The following is a 19,528-nucleotide window of genomic DNA, read 5'->3' as shown; positions in this document are numbered from 1 at the left end:
GTAGCTTCCCTTTTTTTCCAATTCAAATATATATATTTATTTAATAAGAGAAACAAAAAATTGTAAAGACACTCACAATTTTGCTTTTGTAGCAGAGTCTGTGCCGCTGTCCTCTCCCACATGCTCGTTCACGACCAAATTTAACTTCAGGCTAACGGGCGCTTCATGGGCCACATCCTTGGGCTTCGAAGGCAAATTCACAGTCTTGCGTGTAAAGCAAGCTCCTTTCGACCTTTGTTTTCCCTGAAAAGGGTGTTTGTTTGAGTCGATGCCAGGGTCAGGCTCATCTGGCGGCCTTAAAGTAGCTTGCAAATCTCTAGTAGTTGACATAGAGACTTCTGGCAAGCTGCTAATGGGAAGTAAAGTCTGTGAGGGGGAGGGGGTCGGGCTGTTTGTGTCCTCCTCAGTAACCGACTCATCCTCTGGAAATACTGTTACAGGTATGGCCAGTACAGGAGGCGAAAGAGGTATAAAGATCTCCTCCCCTTCCGTTGTCCTACCCCCCTGATTCATCTCCTCCTTCTCTTTTCTCTCCCCCTCTTCCAGGTAAATTTCCACTAATATGGCCTTGTAGAGTTGCGCAGGAGAAATGGGTATTTGATCTTTTTCCAGTGAAGGGCTCTTTGCTGAATTGTCACTCTCGGCATCTCGAGGACCCTCCTGTTGAGTCGGGATTAGTTGAGAAGTTGATGATTGAGAACCCAAAGTTATTCCTTTGAGGGTCATACTGGGACCCTTTTCTCCAAATATAACTGAAGTTTTATTTGTCCCTAAGCTTATAGATTTTAAGTTTGGCGATTTAGGGGCTGCATCCTTGGTTTCCAGTGTTGGTAAGCTGGTCAGGGTAACACTTAAACCATCTGCTTTCTTCACAGTCAATTCTTCTAAATTCATCTGCAGCCTCTTGCTTACTTCCTCCACCACTGAGTCTGCAAAGCCTACCTCTGAGCTTGAATCAGCACATGGAAAAGGGGTGCTTGCAAAGTCCAGAGTAGTTGGGGTGACATTCCCTGAATTCCTTTCACTACCGGTGGGGCTCACCCTGCACATAAAAACCTCTCGGACACTGCTTTGGCCACTGCTGAAAGACCCCACAAAAGAAACATCTCCTTCAGCCGTCAATGAAGAAGCCCCGCTTGAAACGCTGGGACTGGATGTTTGGCTAAACGTGTCGCCATGTTCCATTCCTGCTAGGTCTGTCTCTGTCGGCCTCTCATTTTTTCGAGAGGGAGTAGGAGTCTTCAAGCCATCTTCCTGTGCGAGAGGGGCCAAGTGTGGAGAAAAGGGGGATGTTGGGGACTCAGGACAACTTGCATTGACTGCAGGGTCTGAGGTCTGACTGCCCTTGCTTTTCCGTTTCTTAGGGCTGAAGAAGTGGCTGAGACGTTCCAACACTCCCTTTTTCTCCTCGGAATTCTGAGGACACAAGACACACACAAACACACACAAACACACACACATGCACGCATGCACACAAACACACACGTACACACACGCGCACGCACACACACACACACACACACACACACACACACACACACATACGTGGGTGCACAAACGCACACACAAGTAAAAAATTAGTGGCATACACACTTTAACTTGTGGTTAAATATAAACAGATACATTGACATTGATCACAAACAACTAGCAAAACTTATCTTTCTGTCCACACGTTTACTTTCATCATGTTAACGGAAACGCTTTTTTTGCATGTCAAAAATAATTGTCATCGTGTGTGCTGCATTTGGACCTTTCGAACTCACATACAAATACATGTACATCTTTGTATTTAGATTTTTTTTATATAACATTCCTGAGTCCCTTTTGAACACCAACATTTTATTTCCTCCTTTCTTTTGTCCATAGTGTCTTTAATTAAAATATTTGATTTATTTGTTTTGAAGAGGATTTATTATTATTTCATTTTAGTAAGTATTTTAGTTGATGTTTTAAATGAAATAAATAATTTGTTTTCAATGCAACACTATTATGGCTTGACCAATTATAATAAATGGACTTTAGGCCTATTGAGAAATGTATTTGTGGACTTTAAGGTTTGTATTTGGAGAGTGGCCCCGTACTAATTGGTTTGTAACATTTCATATTTGCTGTTGAATATTCTGAATGGGTTTCTTGGGTTAAATAACATTGAATATACAATTTGAATATAACTTTTATTATGTGAATTACTACTTTTTGTTTAAACAACTAAAAAATCTGCCCATTTGAACAACTACACACTTTTTATTTTATTTTATTATATCTTTTTTATATTTATATTATATTTACTTTTTCTTTTTATTGTTTTTCTTTTTATTATTTGTAGCGATCAGACATTTTGCATTTACTTGAGTGTATTATCTCTAAAATAAACAATGTGATATTTTTAAAATCGTTTAAATTTTTTTCTGCTAATTTAAAACAAAAACTTATCTTTTACACATGCAATTTATTATTATTCATTTATTTCATCCATCCATCCATCCATTTTCTACCGCTTAGTCCCTTTGGGGTCATAGGGGGCGCTGGTGCCTATCTGAGCTACAATTGGGCGGAAGGCGGCGTACACCCTGGACAAGCCGCCACCTCATCGCAGGGCCAACACAGATAGACAGACAACATTCACACTCACATTCACACACTAGGGCCAATTTAGTGTTGCCAATCAACCTATCCCCAGGTGCATGTCTTTGGAAGTGGGAGGAAGCCGGAGTACCCAGAGGGAACCCATGCATTCAAGGAGAGGATATGCAAACTCCACACAGAAAGATCTCGAGCCTGGGATTGAACCCCAGACTACTGAGGACCTTCGTATTGTGAGGCAGACGCACTAACCCCTCTACCACCGTGAAGTCCATTTATTTCAGACAATTTGAATTAACTTTGAATGTATTGTTTCCAAAATTAACAATGTGCAATTCAACATCCAAAGATAATAACCAAACTGAGATGAATAATAAGTAACTCAGCGGGCATAAAACCTAATATAAAAGTTGCTACAAAGATCAAAGGTTACACTTCACTGTCCCTGCAAAACACAATAAGGCAACAGCACAAGTGCCCCGCTTTTGAAAAGATAATAATATTCATTCATCCCTTGTCTACCGCTTGTCTCTTATGGGGTAGCGGTGGGTGTTGGAGCATATCCCAACTGCACATGGGCAGAAGGCGGGGTACACCCTGGACAAGTCGCCACCTATTCAGTGTTTTGTTTTGAGTATACCTTTACATAACATCTTTTTTAATAGGATTTATTTTTTGGCAACATGAGAGGTGCCAACTATTAAGATACCGTTCAGCATGTTCCAGTGCAGGTCGAGCACAAACTATACTATCTAACTAAAGTAAAAATGCTACATTGTGAAAATACTGTGTGACAACTACATTTTCAGTCCAAAACATTAACTTTGCAATGATATACATTTACCATGTGTAAGGTATCTTTTCATATCAAAACAGTGTATTGTGAGCAGCAACAGCTGTGACTTCAATGTAACAGTCAGTCCCCTAATTAATAACTACACAAAACTTGTTCATTCAATGTAAAGCATCAACGTAATAGTCACACTCCTGACTGTGGTCCATATCATTGAATGACAACAAAGAAAACATTGAGTTACATACCATTTGACTTCCTGGAATTTAAGATCAAATGGACCTCTCCAGATTAAGGTGAAATAAATTCACAGATCTTCAAAATAATCCTTAATGTATTTGATGAACAAAAATTTACATCAAATTGTAACCACCTCTAAAGTTCAGTACATGTAGCCAGTTGTGTCCTGTGCAAGTGACGACAGGCAGGTGGCTTGTGGCTCTGTGAGCAGAGTTTCTGTCCTGAGGGCATGGTCGTTTACATTTGCAGTAACGTTGAGAAAGCATTAGGAGGGACGGCTTGCAAGCTGGTACACAACCGATGCAGTAAACATGAAAAGGGCGTGGACAAGGAGGTAACGTCACACTTCCTCAGTTTGAAAGTAAAAATCCAATACAAAATAAATACCTAGACCAGGGATATTCAACTTAATTGTTTTGTGGACCACATTCCCAGAAAGCTAAGGAACGTGACGCCGGACTTCTTCCTTCACTATTAGTCTTATTTTGTATATTCTGGAGAACCAGCGTTCTCTACTGTAGACCTTTGATCAAGGCCTATTCATTTTGTCAGAGTTACAGGAGCGCTCTGCTGTTTTTAAACCTTTTGCAAAAAAGCTAATCAAAGATCATCTCTATGACAGCATTGTAGTATGTCTAAGGATCTGCTACAAAAATGTGAGTCTCTCAAGTGTTTTTAACTCACGGGCCACCGGTTGAATAGTCCAAAAATTGAAAAAGACTTATAACTTAAGAAATTGAACAAATGACTACTGACCGCATCTCAAGTAAACAAGCTACAGCAACATCATTAACCACATCGCCAAAAAATTGTAATTGCCAAAAAGGATAAAGGACTTAAAGGGGAAATGCACTTTTTTGGGGGAATTCTGCCTATTGTTCACAATCCAAATGAAAAACAATGACGACAGATGGATTAAAAAAAAAAAATGCATTCTAAATATGAAATAAATGTAATCAAATCAGACTTTTTATGTATGTTTATTTAATATTTAGAATGCATCAAAAATAAATCCATGCACCGTCATGTCTCTCATAATGATTGTGTACGATAGTCAACATTTCCAAAAAGGTGCAGTTGCCCTTTAAAGGGTTCCCTCATGGAACGCCTCAGTTATGTGAATCACAAGTTTGGATCCCAGGTTCTATGTTTGCTAGCAATGCAAGGTGCAAGGATCTGCCAATGCATTCATAGGGGCCCAAGTTCCTCTATACAAGTGTTTTAATAATTTTGCTGCAAAAATTTTTGCTCCCCAAGTTTTGAACTGAATTTGGGGGCAGGTATGGTGTAATTTTCAGGTCATATATCGCCCCCGGGCTGCCAGTTATATAGCCTTAACTAGACTATCTCAACAAGCTATGTTCCCCAAAGATAAAAAGTCTATAAAGTATATCCTCAATGATTGTATGATTTTAATTAATTTGGAACTTTTTTTAAGGGAAAAAAAAGCTTTTACACTCTCGTTGTCAAAATGGTAACACTATTTGACTAAACAAACAGCACCACAGCCCCTCAAAGCTCGGTATTCCAGTTCGTATTTCAATACAATAAAATAAATATACTCATGTAGCTTCCATTGTATCCTGTTATTCTTGCTAATCAACACTTTTATACTGGACCAACTACGTATTCCCACTCACACGTGTTGTGCTCTTGGTTAAAAGCTCAACACTAAAACCGGTAGTTGTGTAAACTCATAAAAACATTCCAACATCATTCAAGAAGGAGATTTAAAATCATTACAGACTGCTATATATACAATTTCCTTGTCTGTCAGCCCTGCACCGTTCTCCGATCTCAGTAGCTGACAGAGTAAAAGAAGTTCATATTAACTATTTTCTTGCACAGACCAAGGATGGATGTCCAAGAGTTTGCTAAACAACCAGGAAAAAGACAGGACCACACCCACACAAAGCATAAGCTGGCCTTATGTAGTTATTCAGAATACCTGAAGTAAACAAAATGATTTGTTTATCTTGACAGACAAAGGCAAAAAAACTTAAGCACCCTTAGCAGGCAAAACAAGTTTTCACAATGTCTACAGTGACAAATACTAAATTTATACAAAAGTAAAGTTACTAGAGATTTCTTCATGAACCACATAGCAGGAAAATGTTTGGATCAGGTGGGTGAGCAGGTTGGACAGGATCCTGTTATAAAATAGCCCAGGGACAATGACATCCCACAGGATAATGAGCATCTTGCCTTACATCAACACTTCTCAAATAATGGGGCAAGTTCAACATAGAAGAGGTGCAATGAGGTGTTAGAAGGGGCGTGCAAGGCAGGCGGGACTTTCTTTATTAGTGTTTTTATTCATGTTAGAACGATACACCCGCCTCCAGCTAGGTGGCAGCAATGCTCAAATTAATCAACAGTTCCCTGTTCAACCGAATAGGAGAAGTATACAAAAACAATGTAGTACCGGTACTCGAAGTACCAATTTTCTGCACTTCTATGTCTCTAAGTAAATGTTAATTTATTTAATGATAAAATCTCTGTTTTATCTAATGTATGACAGTGAGCTAAAAAAAAAAAGAATAACTGGGTTATCCAGTTGTAATAACTTTTTTTTACACTTCGGATTTTTACCGTATTTGCTGGTATTATATAACACTTTGCATTCAGTTGCAATTCCAAAATGCTAAATAGCAATACTGTATGGACTACGGTGTGTTGCCTAGCCAAAGAGTAATATTTGCCATTAAGCTGAATCTCGTATTTTGCTGAGCCCAAAAAAGTGTTTATACTGGAAGGTTTGTACTTAATACACACCAGCTGTTTGATTGTAACATGCATCTGAGTTGTAGTTTTCATCACCAAATTTGGAGGTGTTGAAAATGCCATTTAAAATCACTAATGCTAATCAGTAGAGGTGGGAATCTTTGGACATCTCACGATTCAGTTACGATTACGATTCATGAGCTACGATTCGATTAAAACTTGATTTCTGATGCATCTTTAATTTATGTATATTGATGCAGTTTCACATTTCTTTTCAGTTCACTAAATAAGCATTTATTACTTGCTACTTTAATAAACAATTTATTTGTAATAAGAAGCAGTTAAATTAATTCCCTCATTTATCAAATTAATGAATAGGTGTGCAAAACTGGACGGTAAGTGCCTGATGGTAATGGAGCTGGTCGGACCTCTCGCTGAGGTGGCTCGCTGCAGTCAGCCAAATTTCAAAACTGTCTGCATTACTTTATTTATAATAAATAAAAGTTTACTAATCGATTCTATAATCGTCCATGTTCGAATTGCGATGCATCTAAAAATCGATTATTTCCCCCACCTCTACTACTGTTTATGGCAACTCCAGTCCAATGAGCATTGAGCTAGCACATTTTGAATAGTGGAGCCTTACTTTATGTTGGAGTGTTTTCTATTTGTTGGCATTGAACATTGCAACATTACAGGCAGTCTGACCGAGTCCCCTCTGAGTGCTGCTTGAGTGATTGTTTACCCGCCAAGTGTGGATATCAAAATATAACATCCTTTGATTTTACACATATGAATACGTGATGGTACCAATGGAATTCGGTCTATAGAAGTACCGAATTTGGTACCAATCACGAGTCAAAAGCAAGGAACACAAGTGATGATAATCGGAATAAAAAGACCTGGGAATACAAATTTTTGGGGTTTTGAAAATGAAAGTATTTTTTATTCCTCAAGACTATGGCAGCAGACAGCATGTCACCAAACAAATTAAATTGTTTTGAATTCTGCTCTGTTAAGTCAATAAAAAGGACCATTTCAGTGAACCATTTGCAATTGTTTCTTTGTTTTGACAATCAAAGACTGAAAAGTATTGTTTAAATGGTACAAATTGAGTAAATAAACTTAACTTGGAATTTACTTTACGTTGTTATAATATTTCAAGCTCATTTTATTAATCTATTTTGATAATCAGGTGCTGCAGAATGCTGGTGGCAGGAACTTATACAGTGGTTTACATAGATACAGTACAGGATCTCTATTTAATTTAAATAAAAATGACTTAAATAATTGAGAACCACTGCCTCACACCCTGATAGCCTGTTGGCATGGCTTCTCATAAGTCAGGCATGTTAGCTAGTGACCCCTGCAGGTAGAAGTGAGTGAAAGCTGTCTAAATACAACAGCAATAAACTTGAGTACAAAAATAAAGGATAAATCATACATATTGATACAGTGCAATCTTATTTCAACAATATACATTTGTTAAAAAGACAGGAAAAGTTGTTATGCAAGTACAAATGATCTTACAATATTTAGGGAAACATCATAATGCCAAAAATTGCAATGTGTGTATACATTCATATGCATTTAATTAGTTGTTTATCCATCTCATTTTAATTTTAATTCAACTAGTTATTATTTCTGATCAAAATTAGTGTTTCGAATGTAAATTATACAGTTGTACTAATATTCAAATAAAGTCAATTCAACTTGCATGTACTTTCTGCTATAATAATAAATCCTTCCATGATCCATCATATCTCAGTAACTATATTTACAACAATATGTCTCCATGGTGAAGCATAAAGACATCATGCAGATGTTTTGTTGCAGTTACTGACCTTAAAGTGCTTGGAGGGTGAAGTAGGGCTTCCTGATTGACTCATATTAAAGGAGATCATGGAGTTGGAGTCTGAATAAGGGTCCCAGTCTGACTCAGTCTGTAGAGAGCTCATTGTGGACACGCTCATCTGGTCATAGCTCCTGGTAAAAGGAGGCGGGAAACAGAACAAGAAGGGGGGTGAGCAAAGGATATGAGGTCATTAGTTTTTCTTCCTCTCACAGTTCATAGGATCTTTATATTGAACCCACACAGGCATTTCTCTGAATGCACAGAACGTGACATTGAATAATGATTAAAGGTGCACTGATCCTTTTAATTGATCTGAATTGTCAAGTTATGATTCTGTTTGCACTTGTTCAGTTCAGTTCCTAATGTAATAAAATAAAAAAACTAACACAATATAACATTTGATGGACTCCATCCAATTCAAAGTAGCACATTACACTTGCAAAGCAATTAGAGGTCCTTTGTGGATTCTGAACCATATGTGAGGCATTTTGTTTCGCTCAACTGATCCTGATTCGTTGCTACAAACCATTGACACACATTGTGCCTCGAATAGGTCGAACAGGGTACCTTCAAATATTGTGCAATACAACCCGATATTAAAACTAAATATAAATAAATGTGCTCTCAATACAAAATATGACATGAAACATACTAATGTGTACAAGCATCCAGTTTGCATTGGGTCAGAGACAACTGACTTAATGATATGACTATACTATTTCATGGCAAGTTAGCTACTAAAGGAAAAGCAACAATGGTTATGGTTTAGTTTTGTTGGCAGGGCAATGTGAGCATAATCAAATCCACAACAGTGGTCAACGCAATACCGAGTTTCCTCCACAAGATGGCAGAGGCAGATTGTTTTACCACCAGCAATTGACTGACAATATTTTATTACAAAACAAATTATGTGTCAGAACAAGGCCTGCAGCTGAACTTGGCAGTTATTCTGTCAAAAAATTAAGATCTAACTTATTTGATAAGTCTTGTAATTCACAAGTAGAATCTTGTTTTGTGCATCATAGTGGAGGAGTAGATACTTGATCATATTTACATTCTTTGCTGGGTCAGAGCTGCAGAGTGAACTGACCACACCTCACCTGATGGGTGCCTACTTGACTTTTTAACCCAAACACGCTCTATGTTTTGTGATATAAAGTCAATAGTGCACAATATCTAAACAATAGTAAAAACTACAATATAGAAATCATTTAAATAATTTGTTTTTGCCCTTAAAGTACCCCTGTGTCTATAGGAAATGACTTCCTGAATTTATAAATGTGAATATGAAAATCTAAGTTTCTTGAAGCACTTATTTCTTGTGTTTTTTCAAGTTAGCTTAGCAATTAACATGTTCTTACTTTGAGAAACATGTTTAGCCTCGTTATTATGTTAATGATAATAACGTGCTAAGAAATTTGGTTTATTTGCCACAGTGGAGGTGATTCTATTACCTAAGCTGTTAACCGCAACTGTCAGTCAAATGACCAAAAATAAATAAAGTATCAGTCAGAGGTGATCGGCATTGAAAGGAATTAAGCGGCAAAGGCCAATCAATCGGCACATCCCTATTAGTGACCTTTGATTGCACAAATGTTCTTCTGTTTGAACAGACAACCAGACAATTCAAAACTTAAAAAATAATGTGGAAAGTAATCGGACTTAACTGAATATTGGGCAAATTATGTATGCAGTGCTATTCATAAAAATAGACATTATAGACATTTTTGGTTTGTATGTATGCAGTGCTATTTATAAACATAGACATTGTAGACATTTTTGGTTAGTGCGAAGCCAAATGTAGGGTTGTCCCGATAACGATACCAAAATGTATTCCAATACGTTGATACTTTTCAAAATAAAGGTGACCTAAAAAAAATTAGTTATTGGCTTTATTTGAACAGAAAATCGTGCGTAACAGTTAACATTTGCTTCTTATTGCAATCAAAGAACAATTTTGGCAGTAAATAACATAATGAAAATACGAGACAACTTCTCTTTTAGTAGTAAGTAAGCAAAGCGGTTACTATGGCTCCTAATTTGGCTGGTTATGTATGCAGTAACATGTTATTTCCTATTGTATTATTTTGTCAAAATTATGAGGAATAAGCGGTTGAAATGGATGGATGGATGGATGGATGGATTGATTTTTAATGTACTTGTTAATTTACTGTTGGTATCTGGTTACTTTCTATGTTTTATCTGCACTCTGTTAAAATGTAATAAGCACTTATTCTTCTATTTTTTGGATACTTTGCATACTGTAAGTTTTGTGTATTACTACAAATGTGGGTGTTGATCTAATACCAAGTAGTTACAGGTTCATACAATGGTCATAATTAAAGGCCTACATAAACCCACTACTACCCACCACGCAGTCTGATAGTTTATACATCAATGATGAAATATTAACATTGCAACACATGCCAATACGGTTTTTTTAGTTTACTAAATTACAATTTTAAATTTCCCAGGAGTTTCGTCTTGGAAACGTGTAATGATGACGTGTACGCAGGACGTCACAGGTTTTTAGGAAGTATGAACGCTACGCACACACACGGGTAAAAGTCGTCTGCTTTAACAGCATAATTGTACAATATCTTGGAGATCTGTGTTGCTGAATCTTTTGCAATTTGTTCAATTAATATTGGAGAAGTCAAAGTAGCAAGATGGAGTTGGGGAGCTTTAGCCTTTAGCCACACAAACACACGGTGATTCCTTGTTTAAAATTCCCCGAGCTGAAACTTTACTATGGATTAGAGAGCTGTCAAGCCAACATGGATCCTACCAAATGTCAACCAGCAGGTTTCGGTGAAAAAATCATGGTTAAAAAGTCGCCACTTACCGGATATCAGCTGAGCTTGTGTCGTCCGTACAGCTGCCGTCGACACCCGTGAGACATTGGCGTCAAGACACCCGTGGACAAACCCCTCCAACTATCAGGTAATATTAAACTCACTAAAACACTAGCAACACAATAGAAAGATAAGGGATTTCCCAGAATTATCCTAGTAAATGTGTTTAAAAACATCGGAATACGTCCCAATGTTATCGCGTTTTTTTTTGTTTTTTTTCTAGTCTGTCGCTATCAATATCCTCAAACACGAATCTTTCATCCTCGCTCAAATTAATGGGGAAATTGTCGTTTTCTCGGTCCGAATAACTGTTTTTGTTGGAGGCACCCATTAAAATCAATGCGAATATGTGAGGCGCCCCCACACTTGCGACGTCATCGTCTGCTACTTCCGGTAAAGGCGAGGCTTTTTCAGGAAGTACCAAAAGTGGCAAACTTTATCGTTGATTTTCTCTACTAAATCCTTTCAGCAAAAATATGGCAATATCGCGAAATTATCAAGTATGACACATAGAATGGACCTGCTATTCCTGTTTAAATAAGAAAATATCATTTCAGGAGGCCTTTAAAGTCCTTTTGTGTCAAGGGACATATTTCCTGAGTTTATAAACAATACTAAAAACAAAACAAAACAAAAATATTTTTTGATAATAAAAAATATTGATGTAATCCTTTTAGTATCAACTACAGCTCCTGTAGTTGGTATCGTTACAGTCGGTTATCATGGTTAGCTATTTCTCGTCCTGCATGGACGATAATTGTAAGAAATATAGTTTATTTGTCACCATGGAGGTGAGGATTAGTGATTTAGAAGTAGCTTGAAGCTCAATCAATCAATCAATCAATGTTCATTTATATAACCCCAAATCACAAATGTCTCAAAGGACTGCACAAATCATTACGACTACAACATCCTCGGAAGAACCCACAAAAGGGCAAAGAAAACTCACACCCAGTGGGCAGGGAGAATTCACATCCAGTGGGACGCTAGTGACAATGCTGACTATGAGAAGCCTTGGAGAGGACCTCAGATGTGGGCAACCCCCCCCCCCCCTCTAGGGGACCGAAAGCAATGGATGTCGAGCGGGTCTAACATGATACTGTGAAAGTTCGATCCATAGTGGCTCCAACACAGCCGCGAGAGTTCAGTTCAAGCGGATCCAAGACAGCAGCGAGAGTCCCGTCCACAGGAGACCATCTCAAGCGGAGGCGGATCAGCAGCGTAGAGATGTCCCCAACCGATACAGGCGAGTGGTCCATCCTGGGTCCCGACGAGCGGTCCATCCTGGGTCTCGACTCTGGACAGCCAGTACTTCATCCATGGTCATCGGACCGGACCCCCTCCACAAGGGAGGGGGGGACATAGGAGAAAGAAAAGAAGCGGCAGATCAACTGGTCTAAAAAGGAGGTCTATTTAAAGGCTAGAGTATACAGATGAGTTTTAAGGTGAGACTTAAATGCTTCTACTGAGATAGCATCTCGAACTGTTACCGGGAGGGCATTCCTGAGTACTGGAGCCCGAACGGAAAACGCTCTATAGCCCACAGACTTTTTTTGGGCTCTTGGAATCACTAATAAGCCGGAGTCTTTTGAACGCAGATTTCTTGCCGGGACATATAGTACAATACAATCGGCAAGATAGGCTGGAGCTAGACCGTGTAGTATTTTATACGTAATTAGTAAAACCTTAAAGTCACATCTTAAGTGCACAGGAAGCCAGTGCAAATGAGCCAGTACAGGCGTAATGTGATCAAACTTTCTTGTTCTTGTCAAAAGTCTAGCAGCCGCATTTTGTACCAACTGTAATCTTTTAATGCTAGACATGGGGAGACCCGAAAATAATATGTTACAGTAATCGAGACGAGACGTAACAAATGCATGGGTAATGATCTCGGCGTCTTTAGTGGACAAAATGGAGCGAATTATTGCGATATTACGGAGATGAAAGAAGGCCGTTTTAGTGACACTTTTAATGTGTGACTCAAAGGAGAGAGTTGGGTCGAAGATTATACCCAGATTTTTTACCGAGTCATCTTGTTTTATTATTTGGTTGTCAAATGTTAAAGTTGTATTATTAAATAGAGGTCGGTGTCTAGTAGGACCGATAATCAGCATTTCCGTTATTTTGGCGTTAAATTGCAAAAAGTTAGCGGACATCCATTGTTTAATTTCATTAAGACACGCTTCCAACTGACTACAGTCCGGCGTGTTGGTCAGCTTTAGGGGCATGTAGAGTTGGGTGTCATCAGCATAGCAGTGAAAGCTAATACCGTATTTGCGTATGACGTCACCCAGCGGCAGCATGTAGATGCTGAAGAGTACAGGGCCAAGGACCGAACCCTGGGGAACTCCACACGTTACCTTAACATAGTCCGAGGTCACACTGTTATGGGAGACGCACTGCATCCTATCAATAAGATAAGAGTTAAACAAAGACAGGGCTGAGTCTGACATACCAATTCGTGTTTTGATACGGTCTAATAAAATATTAGCTAAATTATGTCCTTTCTCCGCTTCAATGTTTATAGCTTCACCTTTCGTCGCTAGCTTTAATCTAAATTATGTCCGTTCTCCCTCTTCTGTCTTTCCACTGTGTCTGCTTGCAAGTGCTGTGTATGTGTGTATTGACTAACAATCGCTTTGGTTCATATTACCAGCAATGTCACTACTGCGGGTATCTTTTTAAAAGCAGTACATTACCTTTTTCAATTCATTATTACCGCGGTACTTTATCAGCAGCGGTATACTGTAAAACCCTAATAAGAGTATTAATATACAAAATGTCATCTATGATGTGGACTGGAGCACAGTTGAATAATATCTCATTACCTAGTGCTATGTTAAATTGTACCTTAGTAGATGCCTCCAACATGTGAATTGATTTATAGTTTGGTGTGAATTTTACATGTCATGGCATTAATGCAGCAACACACAGCTACACGATGGTGTGCCGCAATGACTCATGCATGTATTTCGCACAGATAGTTTATTTTGTGTATTTTATTGTTGTCCACCGTCTTAATGATTAGAAACCAATGAAGCAATCTGATCTGAACTAGTCTTTGTAGTAATGTACAACATAAGAACACATAGCAGGGTAGAGTTGAAGATGGCTCTTGAATTTAAGTGGTCAGAATGTCCGCCCTGAGATTGGTAGGTTGTGAGTTAAAATCCCGGGCGAGTCATACCAAAGACTATAAAATGGGACCCATTACATCCCGGCTTGGCACTCAGCATCAAGGGTTGGAATTGGGGGTTAAATCACCAAAAATAATTACCGGGCGCAGCTACCGCTGTAGCCCACTGCTCCCCTTACCTCCCAGGGGGAGACAAGGGAATGGGTTAAATACAGAGGACAAATTTCACCACACCAAGTGTGTGTGTGACAATCATTGGTTCTTTAATTTTAACTTTAAGAGGAAAATTGAGTGATTATGTAACATGTGGCCTTGTATTTTCAAAGTGCGCTGTGTGCCAGATAAAATCAGATCATTCTGAGAGTAAAACTTAAGTCTGTGTCCTAACACATCTGAAAGTAACCCATGACACTATTCAAGCGCAACATGGGGGAATCAGCTTTTTGTCAACATGCCAGCACAAACCAGCCCTGACTTGTCTAGTGAATTGTGTCTACACTGTGATGCTATTGCACAGCCAACAAACTATTCTCTGTTAGAACGTAATACACAAACTTCATATGTAATGTCCACTGTTGAGGCATAAAAAACCCTATTTTTGCGACAAACTATTCCAAAAATATTCTAAGGTAAATGCTTGTAAAGGTCTTTGGTCAAAGGGAGAAATTGAACAGCAACTCTGATAAAATGAATGAAAACACAGGTTAAAATGCAAAGTCAGTGAGGAAATTCTGCATTCTTCTTGAGTAATGTATGAACAAACCCTGTTTCCATATGAGTTGGGAAATTGTGTTAGATGTAAATATAAACGGAATACTATGATTTGCAAATCATTTTCAACCCATATTCAGTTGAATATGCTACAAAAACAACATATGTGATGTTCAAACTGATAAACATTTTTTTTTTTCAAATAATCATTAACTTTAGAATTTCATGCCAGCAACACGTGACAAAGAAGTTGGGAAAGGTGGCAATAAATACTGATAAAATTGAGAAATGCTCATCAAACACTTATTTGTGTCAGGCTTGCCACTAACAGTTTGTTTGTGTTTTAGTTTTTCCTGTGTGTGTTTAGTATTTTCAGTTTTTATTTCCTGTCAGCGCTCTTATATTTGTTTCCTGTTTTTTCCCCCAGTGCGCTGTTTTCCCTCAGCTGCGGCTGATTGGCAACTGGCCACACTTTGTGTCAATCAGCCCGCTTCTATTTGAGCCTGTTTTTGTCCTCCAGTCAGTTGCTTGGTTATTGTCATGTCGATGTCGCTCTTGTCGTTGCTACCTGTCGTGTTGTGTCGTGTCTTGTCAATGCAGCGTTGCGGTAAGCTCTATTTGATTGCGGTTTTTAGCTTACTGCCTTTTGTTCCCTGCTTCCAAGTTTGTTTTCATATTTCATGTACGACTTCTGTTTACTGCCCGAGACCTGCCAGCTTCCACTCTAGGCCTTTTTGTTTTTGCTAGCTTCCATGCTAAGCTACGTTTATTTTCTAGTTCCCATGCTAGCTCTTTTTGTCTGTTATCCGCCCACGTGCGGGCTTTTTGTTTGTACCCTTTGTTTGTTTTTTTCTTAGTGTTTTGTATTAAATCATGTTTTCCTGCAAAATGCCTCCCTCCTTCTCTGCATCTTGGGGTTTGTCACCAACTAACATCCCACAGGTGTGCAGGCTAATTGGGAACAGGTGGGCGCCATGATTGGGTATAAAAGCAGCTTCCATGAAATGCTAATTAATTCACAAACAAGAATGGGGCGTGGTTTACTAATTTGTAAGAAAATTGTCGAACAGTTTTAGAACAACATTTTTCAACGAGCTATTGCAAGGGATTTAGGGATTTTACCATCTACGGTCCATAAAATCATCAAAAAGTTCAGAGAATCTGGAGAAACCACTGCACGTAAGCAATGATATTACGGACCTTTGACCCCTCAGGCGGTACTGCATCCCAAAACTGACATCAGTGTGTAAAGGATATCACCACATGGGATCAGGAACAATTCATAAAACCACTGTTAGTAACTACAGTTGGTTGCTACATCTGTAAGTGCAAGTTAAAAGTCTGCTATGCAAAGCAAAACACATTTATTAACAACACCAACGAATGCCGCTGGCTTTGCTGGGCCCGAGCTCATCTAAGATGGACTGAGGCAAAGTGGAAAAGTGTTCTGTGGTCTGACGAGTCCACATTTCAAATTATATTTGGAAACTGTGGACCTGGTATCCTCCGGAACAAAGAGGAAAATAACCATCCGGATTGTTACGGGCGCAAAGTTCAAAATCCAGCATCTGTGATGGTATGGGGGTGTACTAGTGCCCAGGGCATGGGTAACTTACACATCTGTGTGCCGAATGGTCCATACAGGTTTTGGAGCAACATATGTTGTCATCCAAACAACGTTATCATGGACGCCCCTGCTTATTTCAGCAAGACAATGCCAAGCCACATGTTAAAACAGCGTGGTTTCGTAGTAAAAGAATGCGGGTACTTTCCTGGCCTGTCTGCAATCTAGACCTGTCTCCCATTAAAAATGTGTGCCACCTTATGAAGCGTAAAATACGACAGCGGAGACCCCGGACTGTTGAACGACTAAAGCTCTACATCAGGAGTGTCAAACTCAAACACAGATTGGGCCAAAATTTTAAACGGAACAAAGCCGCGGGCCAAGGTTGAACAAATTAACCTTTTAATAGGGACCCAAACAAGTTTTGCATTAAATATTGAACAAGCAAGGCTTATATAACTTTAGTGACATGCAAAATCCAGTTTCAAATAATAATAATAATAATAATAAAAATATCAATGGCACATCAAATAAAATTTTAATAAAAATGTAATGCCTTTTTTTCTATTTGCAGTCTTCTGAGGTAAATATCACATTTTTTCCACAGGCTAATAATACATTTTAAAATAAAATAACAATAATGAATGAACCAAACATTCAAGCCTTGAAGTAGCAAGAGAAAATACATGAATAAAAAATTGGTCAGTTTGCTGGAAGTTTCCCGGAAGAGTTAGTGCTGCAAGGGATTCTGGTTATTTGTTCTGTTGTGTTACGGTGCGGATGTTCACTCAAAATGTGTTTGTCATTCTTGTTTGGTGTGGGTTCATAGTGTGGCGCATATTTATAACAGTGCTAAAGTTGTTTATACGGCCACCCTCAGTGTGACCTGTATGGCTGTTGACCAAGTATGCCTTGCATTCACTTGTGTGTGTGTGTGTGTGTGTGTGTGTGTGTGTGTGTGTGTGTGTGTGTGTGTGTGTGTGTGTGTGTGTGTGTGTGTGTGTGTAAAAGCCACAAATGCTAATTAATTCACAAACAAGAATGGGGCGTGGTTTACTAATTTGTAAGAAAATTGTCGAACAGTTTTAGAACAACATTTCTCAACGAGCTATTGCAAGGGATTTAGAGATTTTACCATCTACGGTCCATAAAATCATCAAAAAGTTCAGAGAATCTGGAGAAACCACTGCACGTAAGCAATGATATTACGGACCTTTGACCCCTCAGGCGGTACTGCATCCAAAAACTGACATCAGTGTGTAAAGGATATCACCACATGGGCTCAGGAACAATTCATAAAACCACTGTTAGTAACTACAGTTGGTTGCTACATCTGTAAGTGCAAGTTAAAAGTCTGCTATGCAAAGCAAAACACATTTATTAACAACACCAACGAATGCCGCTGGCTTTGCTGGGCCCGAGCTCATCTAAGATGGACTGAGGCAAAGTGGAAAAGTGTTCTGTGGTCTGACGAGTCCACATTTCAAATTATATTTGGAAACTGTGGACCTGGTATCCTCCGGAACAAAGAGGAAAATAACCATCCGGATTGTTACGGGCGCAAAGTTCAAAATCCAGCATCTGTGATGGTATGGGGGTGTACTAGTGCCCAGGGCATGGGTAACTTACACATCTGTGTGCCGAATGGTCCATACAGGTTTTGGAGCAACATATGTTGTCATCCAAACAACGTTATCATGGACGCCCCTGCTTATTTCAGCAAGACAATGCCAAGCCACATGTTAAAACAGCGTGGTTTCGTAGTAAAAGAATGCGGGTACTTTCCTGGCCTGTCTGCAATCTAGACCTGTCTCCCATTAAAAATGTGTGCCACCTTATGAAGCGTAAAATACGACAGCGGAGACCCCGGACTGTTGAACGACTAAAGCTCTACATCAGGAGTGTCAAACTCAAACACAGATTGGGCCAAAATTTTAAACGGAACAAAGCCGCGGGCCAAGGTTGAACAAATTAACCTTTTAATAGGGACCCAAACAAGTTTTGCATTAAATATTGAACAAGCAAGGCTTGTATAACTTTAGTGACATGCAAAATCCAGTTTCAAATAATAATAATAATAATAATAAAAATATCAATGGCACATCAAATAAAATTTTAATAAAAATGTAATGCCTTTTTTTCTATTTGCAGTCTTCTGAGGTAAATATCACATTTTTTCCACAGGCTAATAATACATTTTAAAATAAAATAACAATAATGAATGAACCAAACATTCAAGCCTTGAAGTAGCAAGAGAAAATACATGAATACAAAATAGGTCAGTTTGCTGGAAGTTTCCCGGAAGAGTTAGTGCTGCAAGGGATTCTGGTTATTTGTTCTGTTGTGTTACGGTGCGGATGTTCACTCAAAATGTGTTTGTCATTCTTGTTTGGTGTGGGTTCATAGTGTGGCGCATATTTATAACAGTGCTAAAGTTGTTTATACGGCCACCCTCAGAGTGACCTGTATGGCTGTTGACCAAGTATGCCTTGCATTCACTTGTGTGTGTGTGTGTGTGTGTGTGTGTGTGTGTGTGTGTGTGTGTGTGTGTGTGTGTGTGTGTGTGTGTGTGTGTGTGTGTGTGTGTGTGTAAAAGCCACAAATATTATGTGACACGCTGTTAGTATGGAAGAAAAGCGGACGTGACGACACTTTGTAGAGAACGCTAAAAGCAGTGCCTTAAATGCACGCCCCCAATATAGTTGTCCAGGTGGAAATCGGTAGAAATTCGGGAGAATGGTTGTCACGGGACATTTTCGGGAGGGCCACGGAACTTCGGGAGTCTACCGGGTAAATTAGGAGGGTTGGCAAGTATGAGTATTAGTGGTGAATGCCGTGTTACAGCGGCACCGACGCTGTATAACACCAGCGGGCCAGCTCTAATGTTAAATTGATATTGCCTCAAGGGCCAAATTAAATTACACGGCGGGCCAGAGTTTGACACCCATGCTCTACATAAAACAGGAATGAGAAAGAATTCCACTTTCAAAGCTTCAACAATTAGTTTCCTCAGTTCCCAAACGTTTATTGAGTTTTGTTAAAAGAAAAGGTGATGTAACAGTGGTGA

At 38.9% G+C, this 19,528-nt stretch overlaps 1 protein-coding gene across 2 annotated transcripts in view; it reads right to left on the bottom strand.

Annotated features, from left to right (window-relative positions):
- crybg1a (crystallin beta-gamma domain containing 1a) overlaps positions 1 to 19,528 on the bottom strand; it is a 78,738-nt gene that overhangs the window by 30,234 nt on the left and 28,976 nt on the right. For both annotated transcript variants that reach the window (XM_061895663.1, XM_061895664.1), the window contains exons 2-3: positions 8,185 to 8,326; positions 77 to 1,416 (exon numbers count right to left, since the gene is read on the bottom strand). In XM_061895663.1, coding sequence (XP_061751647.1) covers positions 77 to 1,416; positions 8,185 to 8,326 — 1,482 coding nt within the window. The remainder of the gene's footprint in view (positions 1 to 76; positions 1,417 to 8,184; positions 8,327 to 19,528) is intronic.

Source organism: Nerophis ophidion, linkage group LG03 (genome assembly GCF_033978795.1).
Source record: "Nerophis ophidion isolate RoL-2023_Sa linkage group LG03, RoL_Noph_v1.0, whole genome shotgun sequence".
NCBI lineage: Eukaryota > Metazoa > Chordata > Actinopteri > Syngnathiformes > Syngnathidae > Nerophis > Nerophis ophidion.
This window is presented reverse-complemented; position numbering and strand designations above follow the sequence as displayed.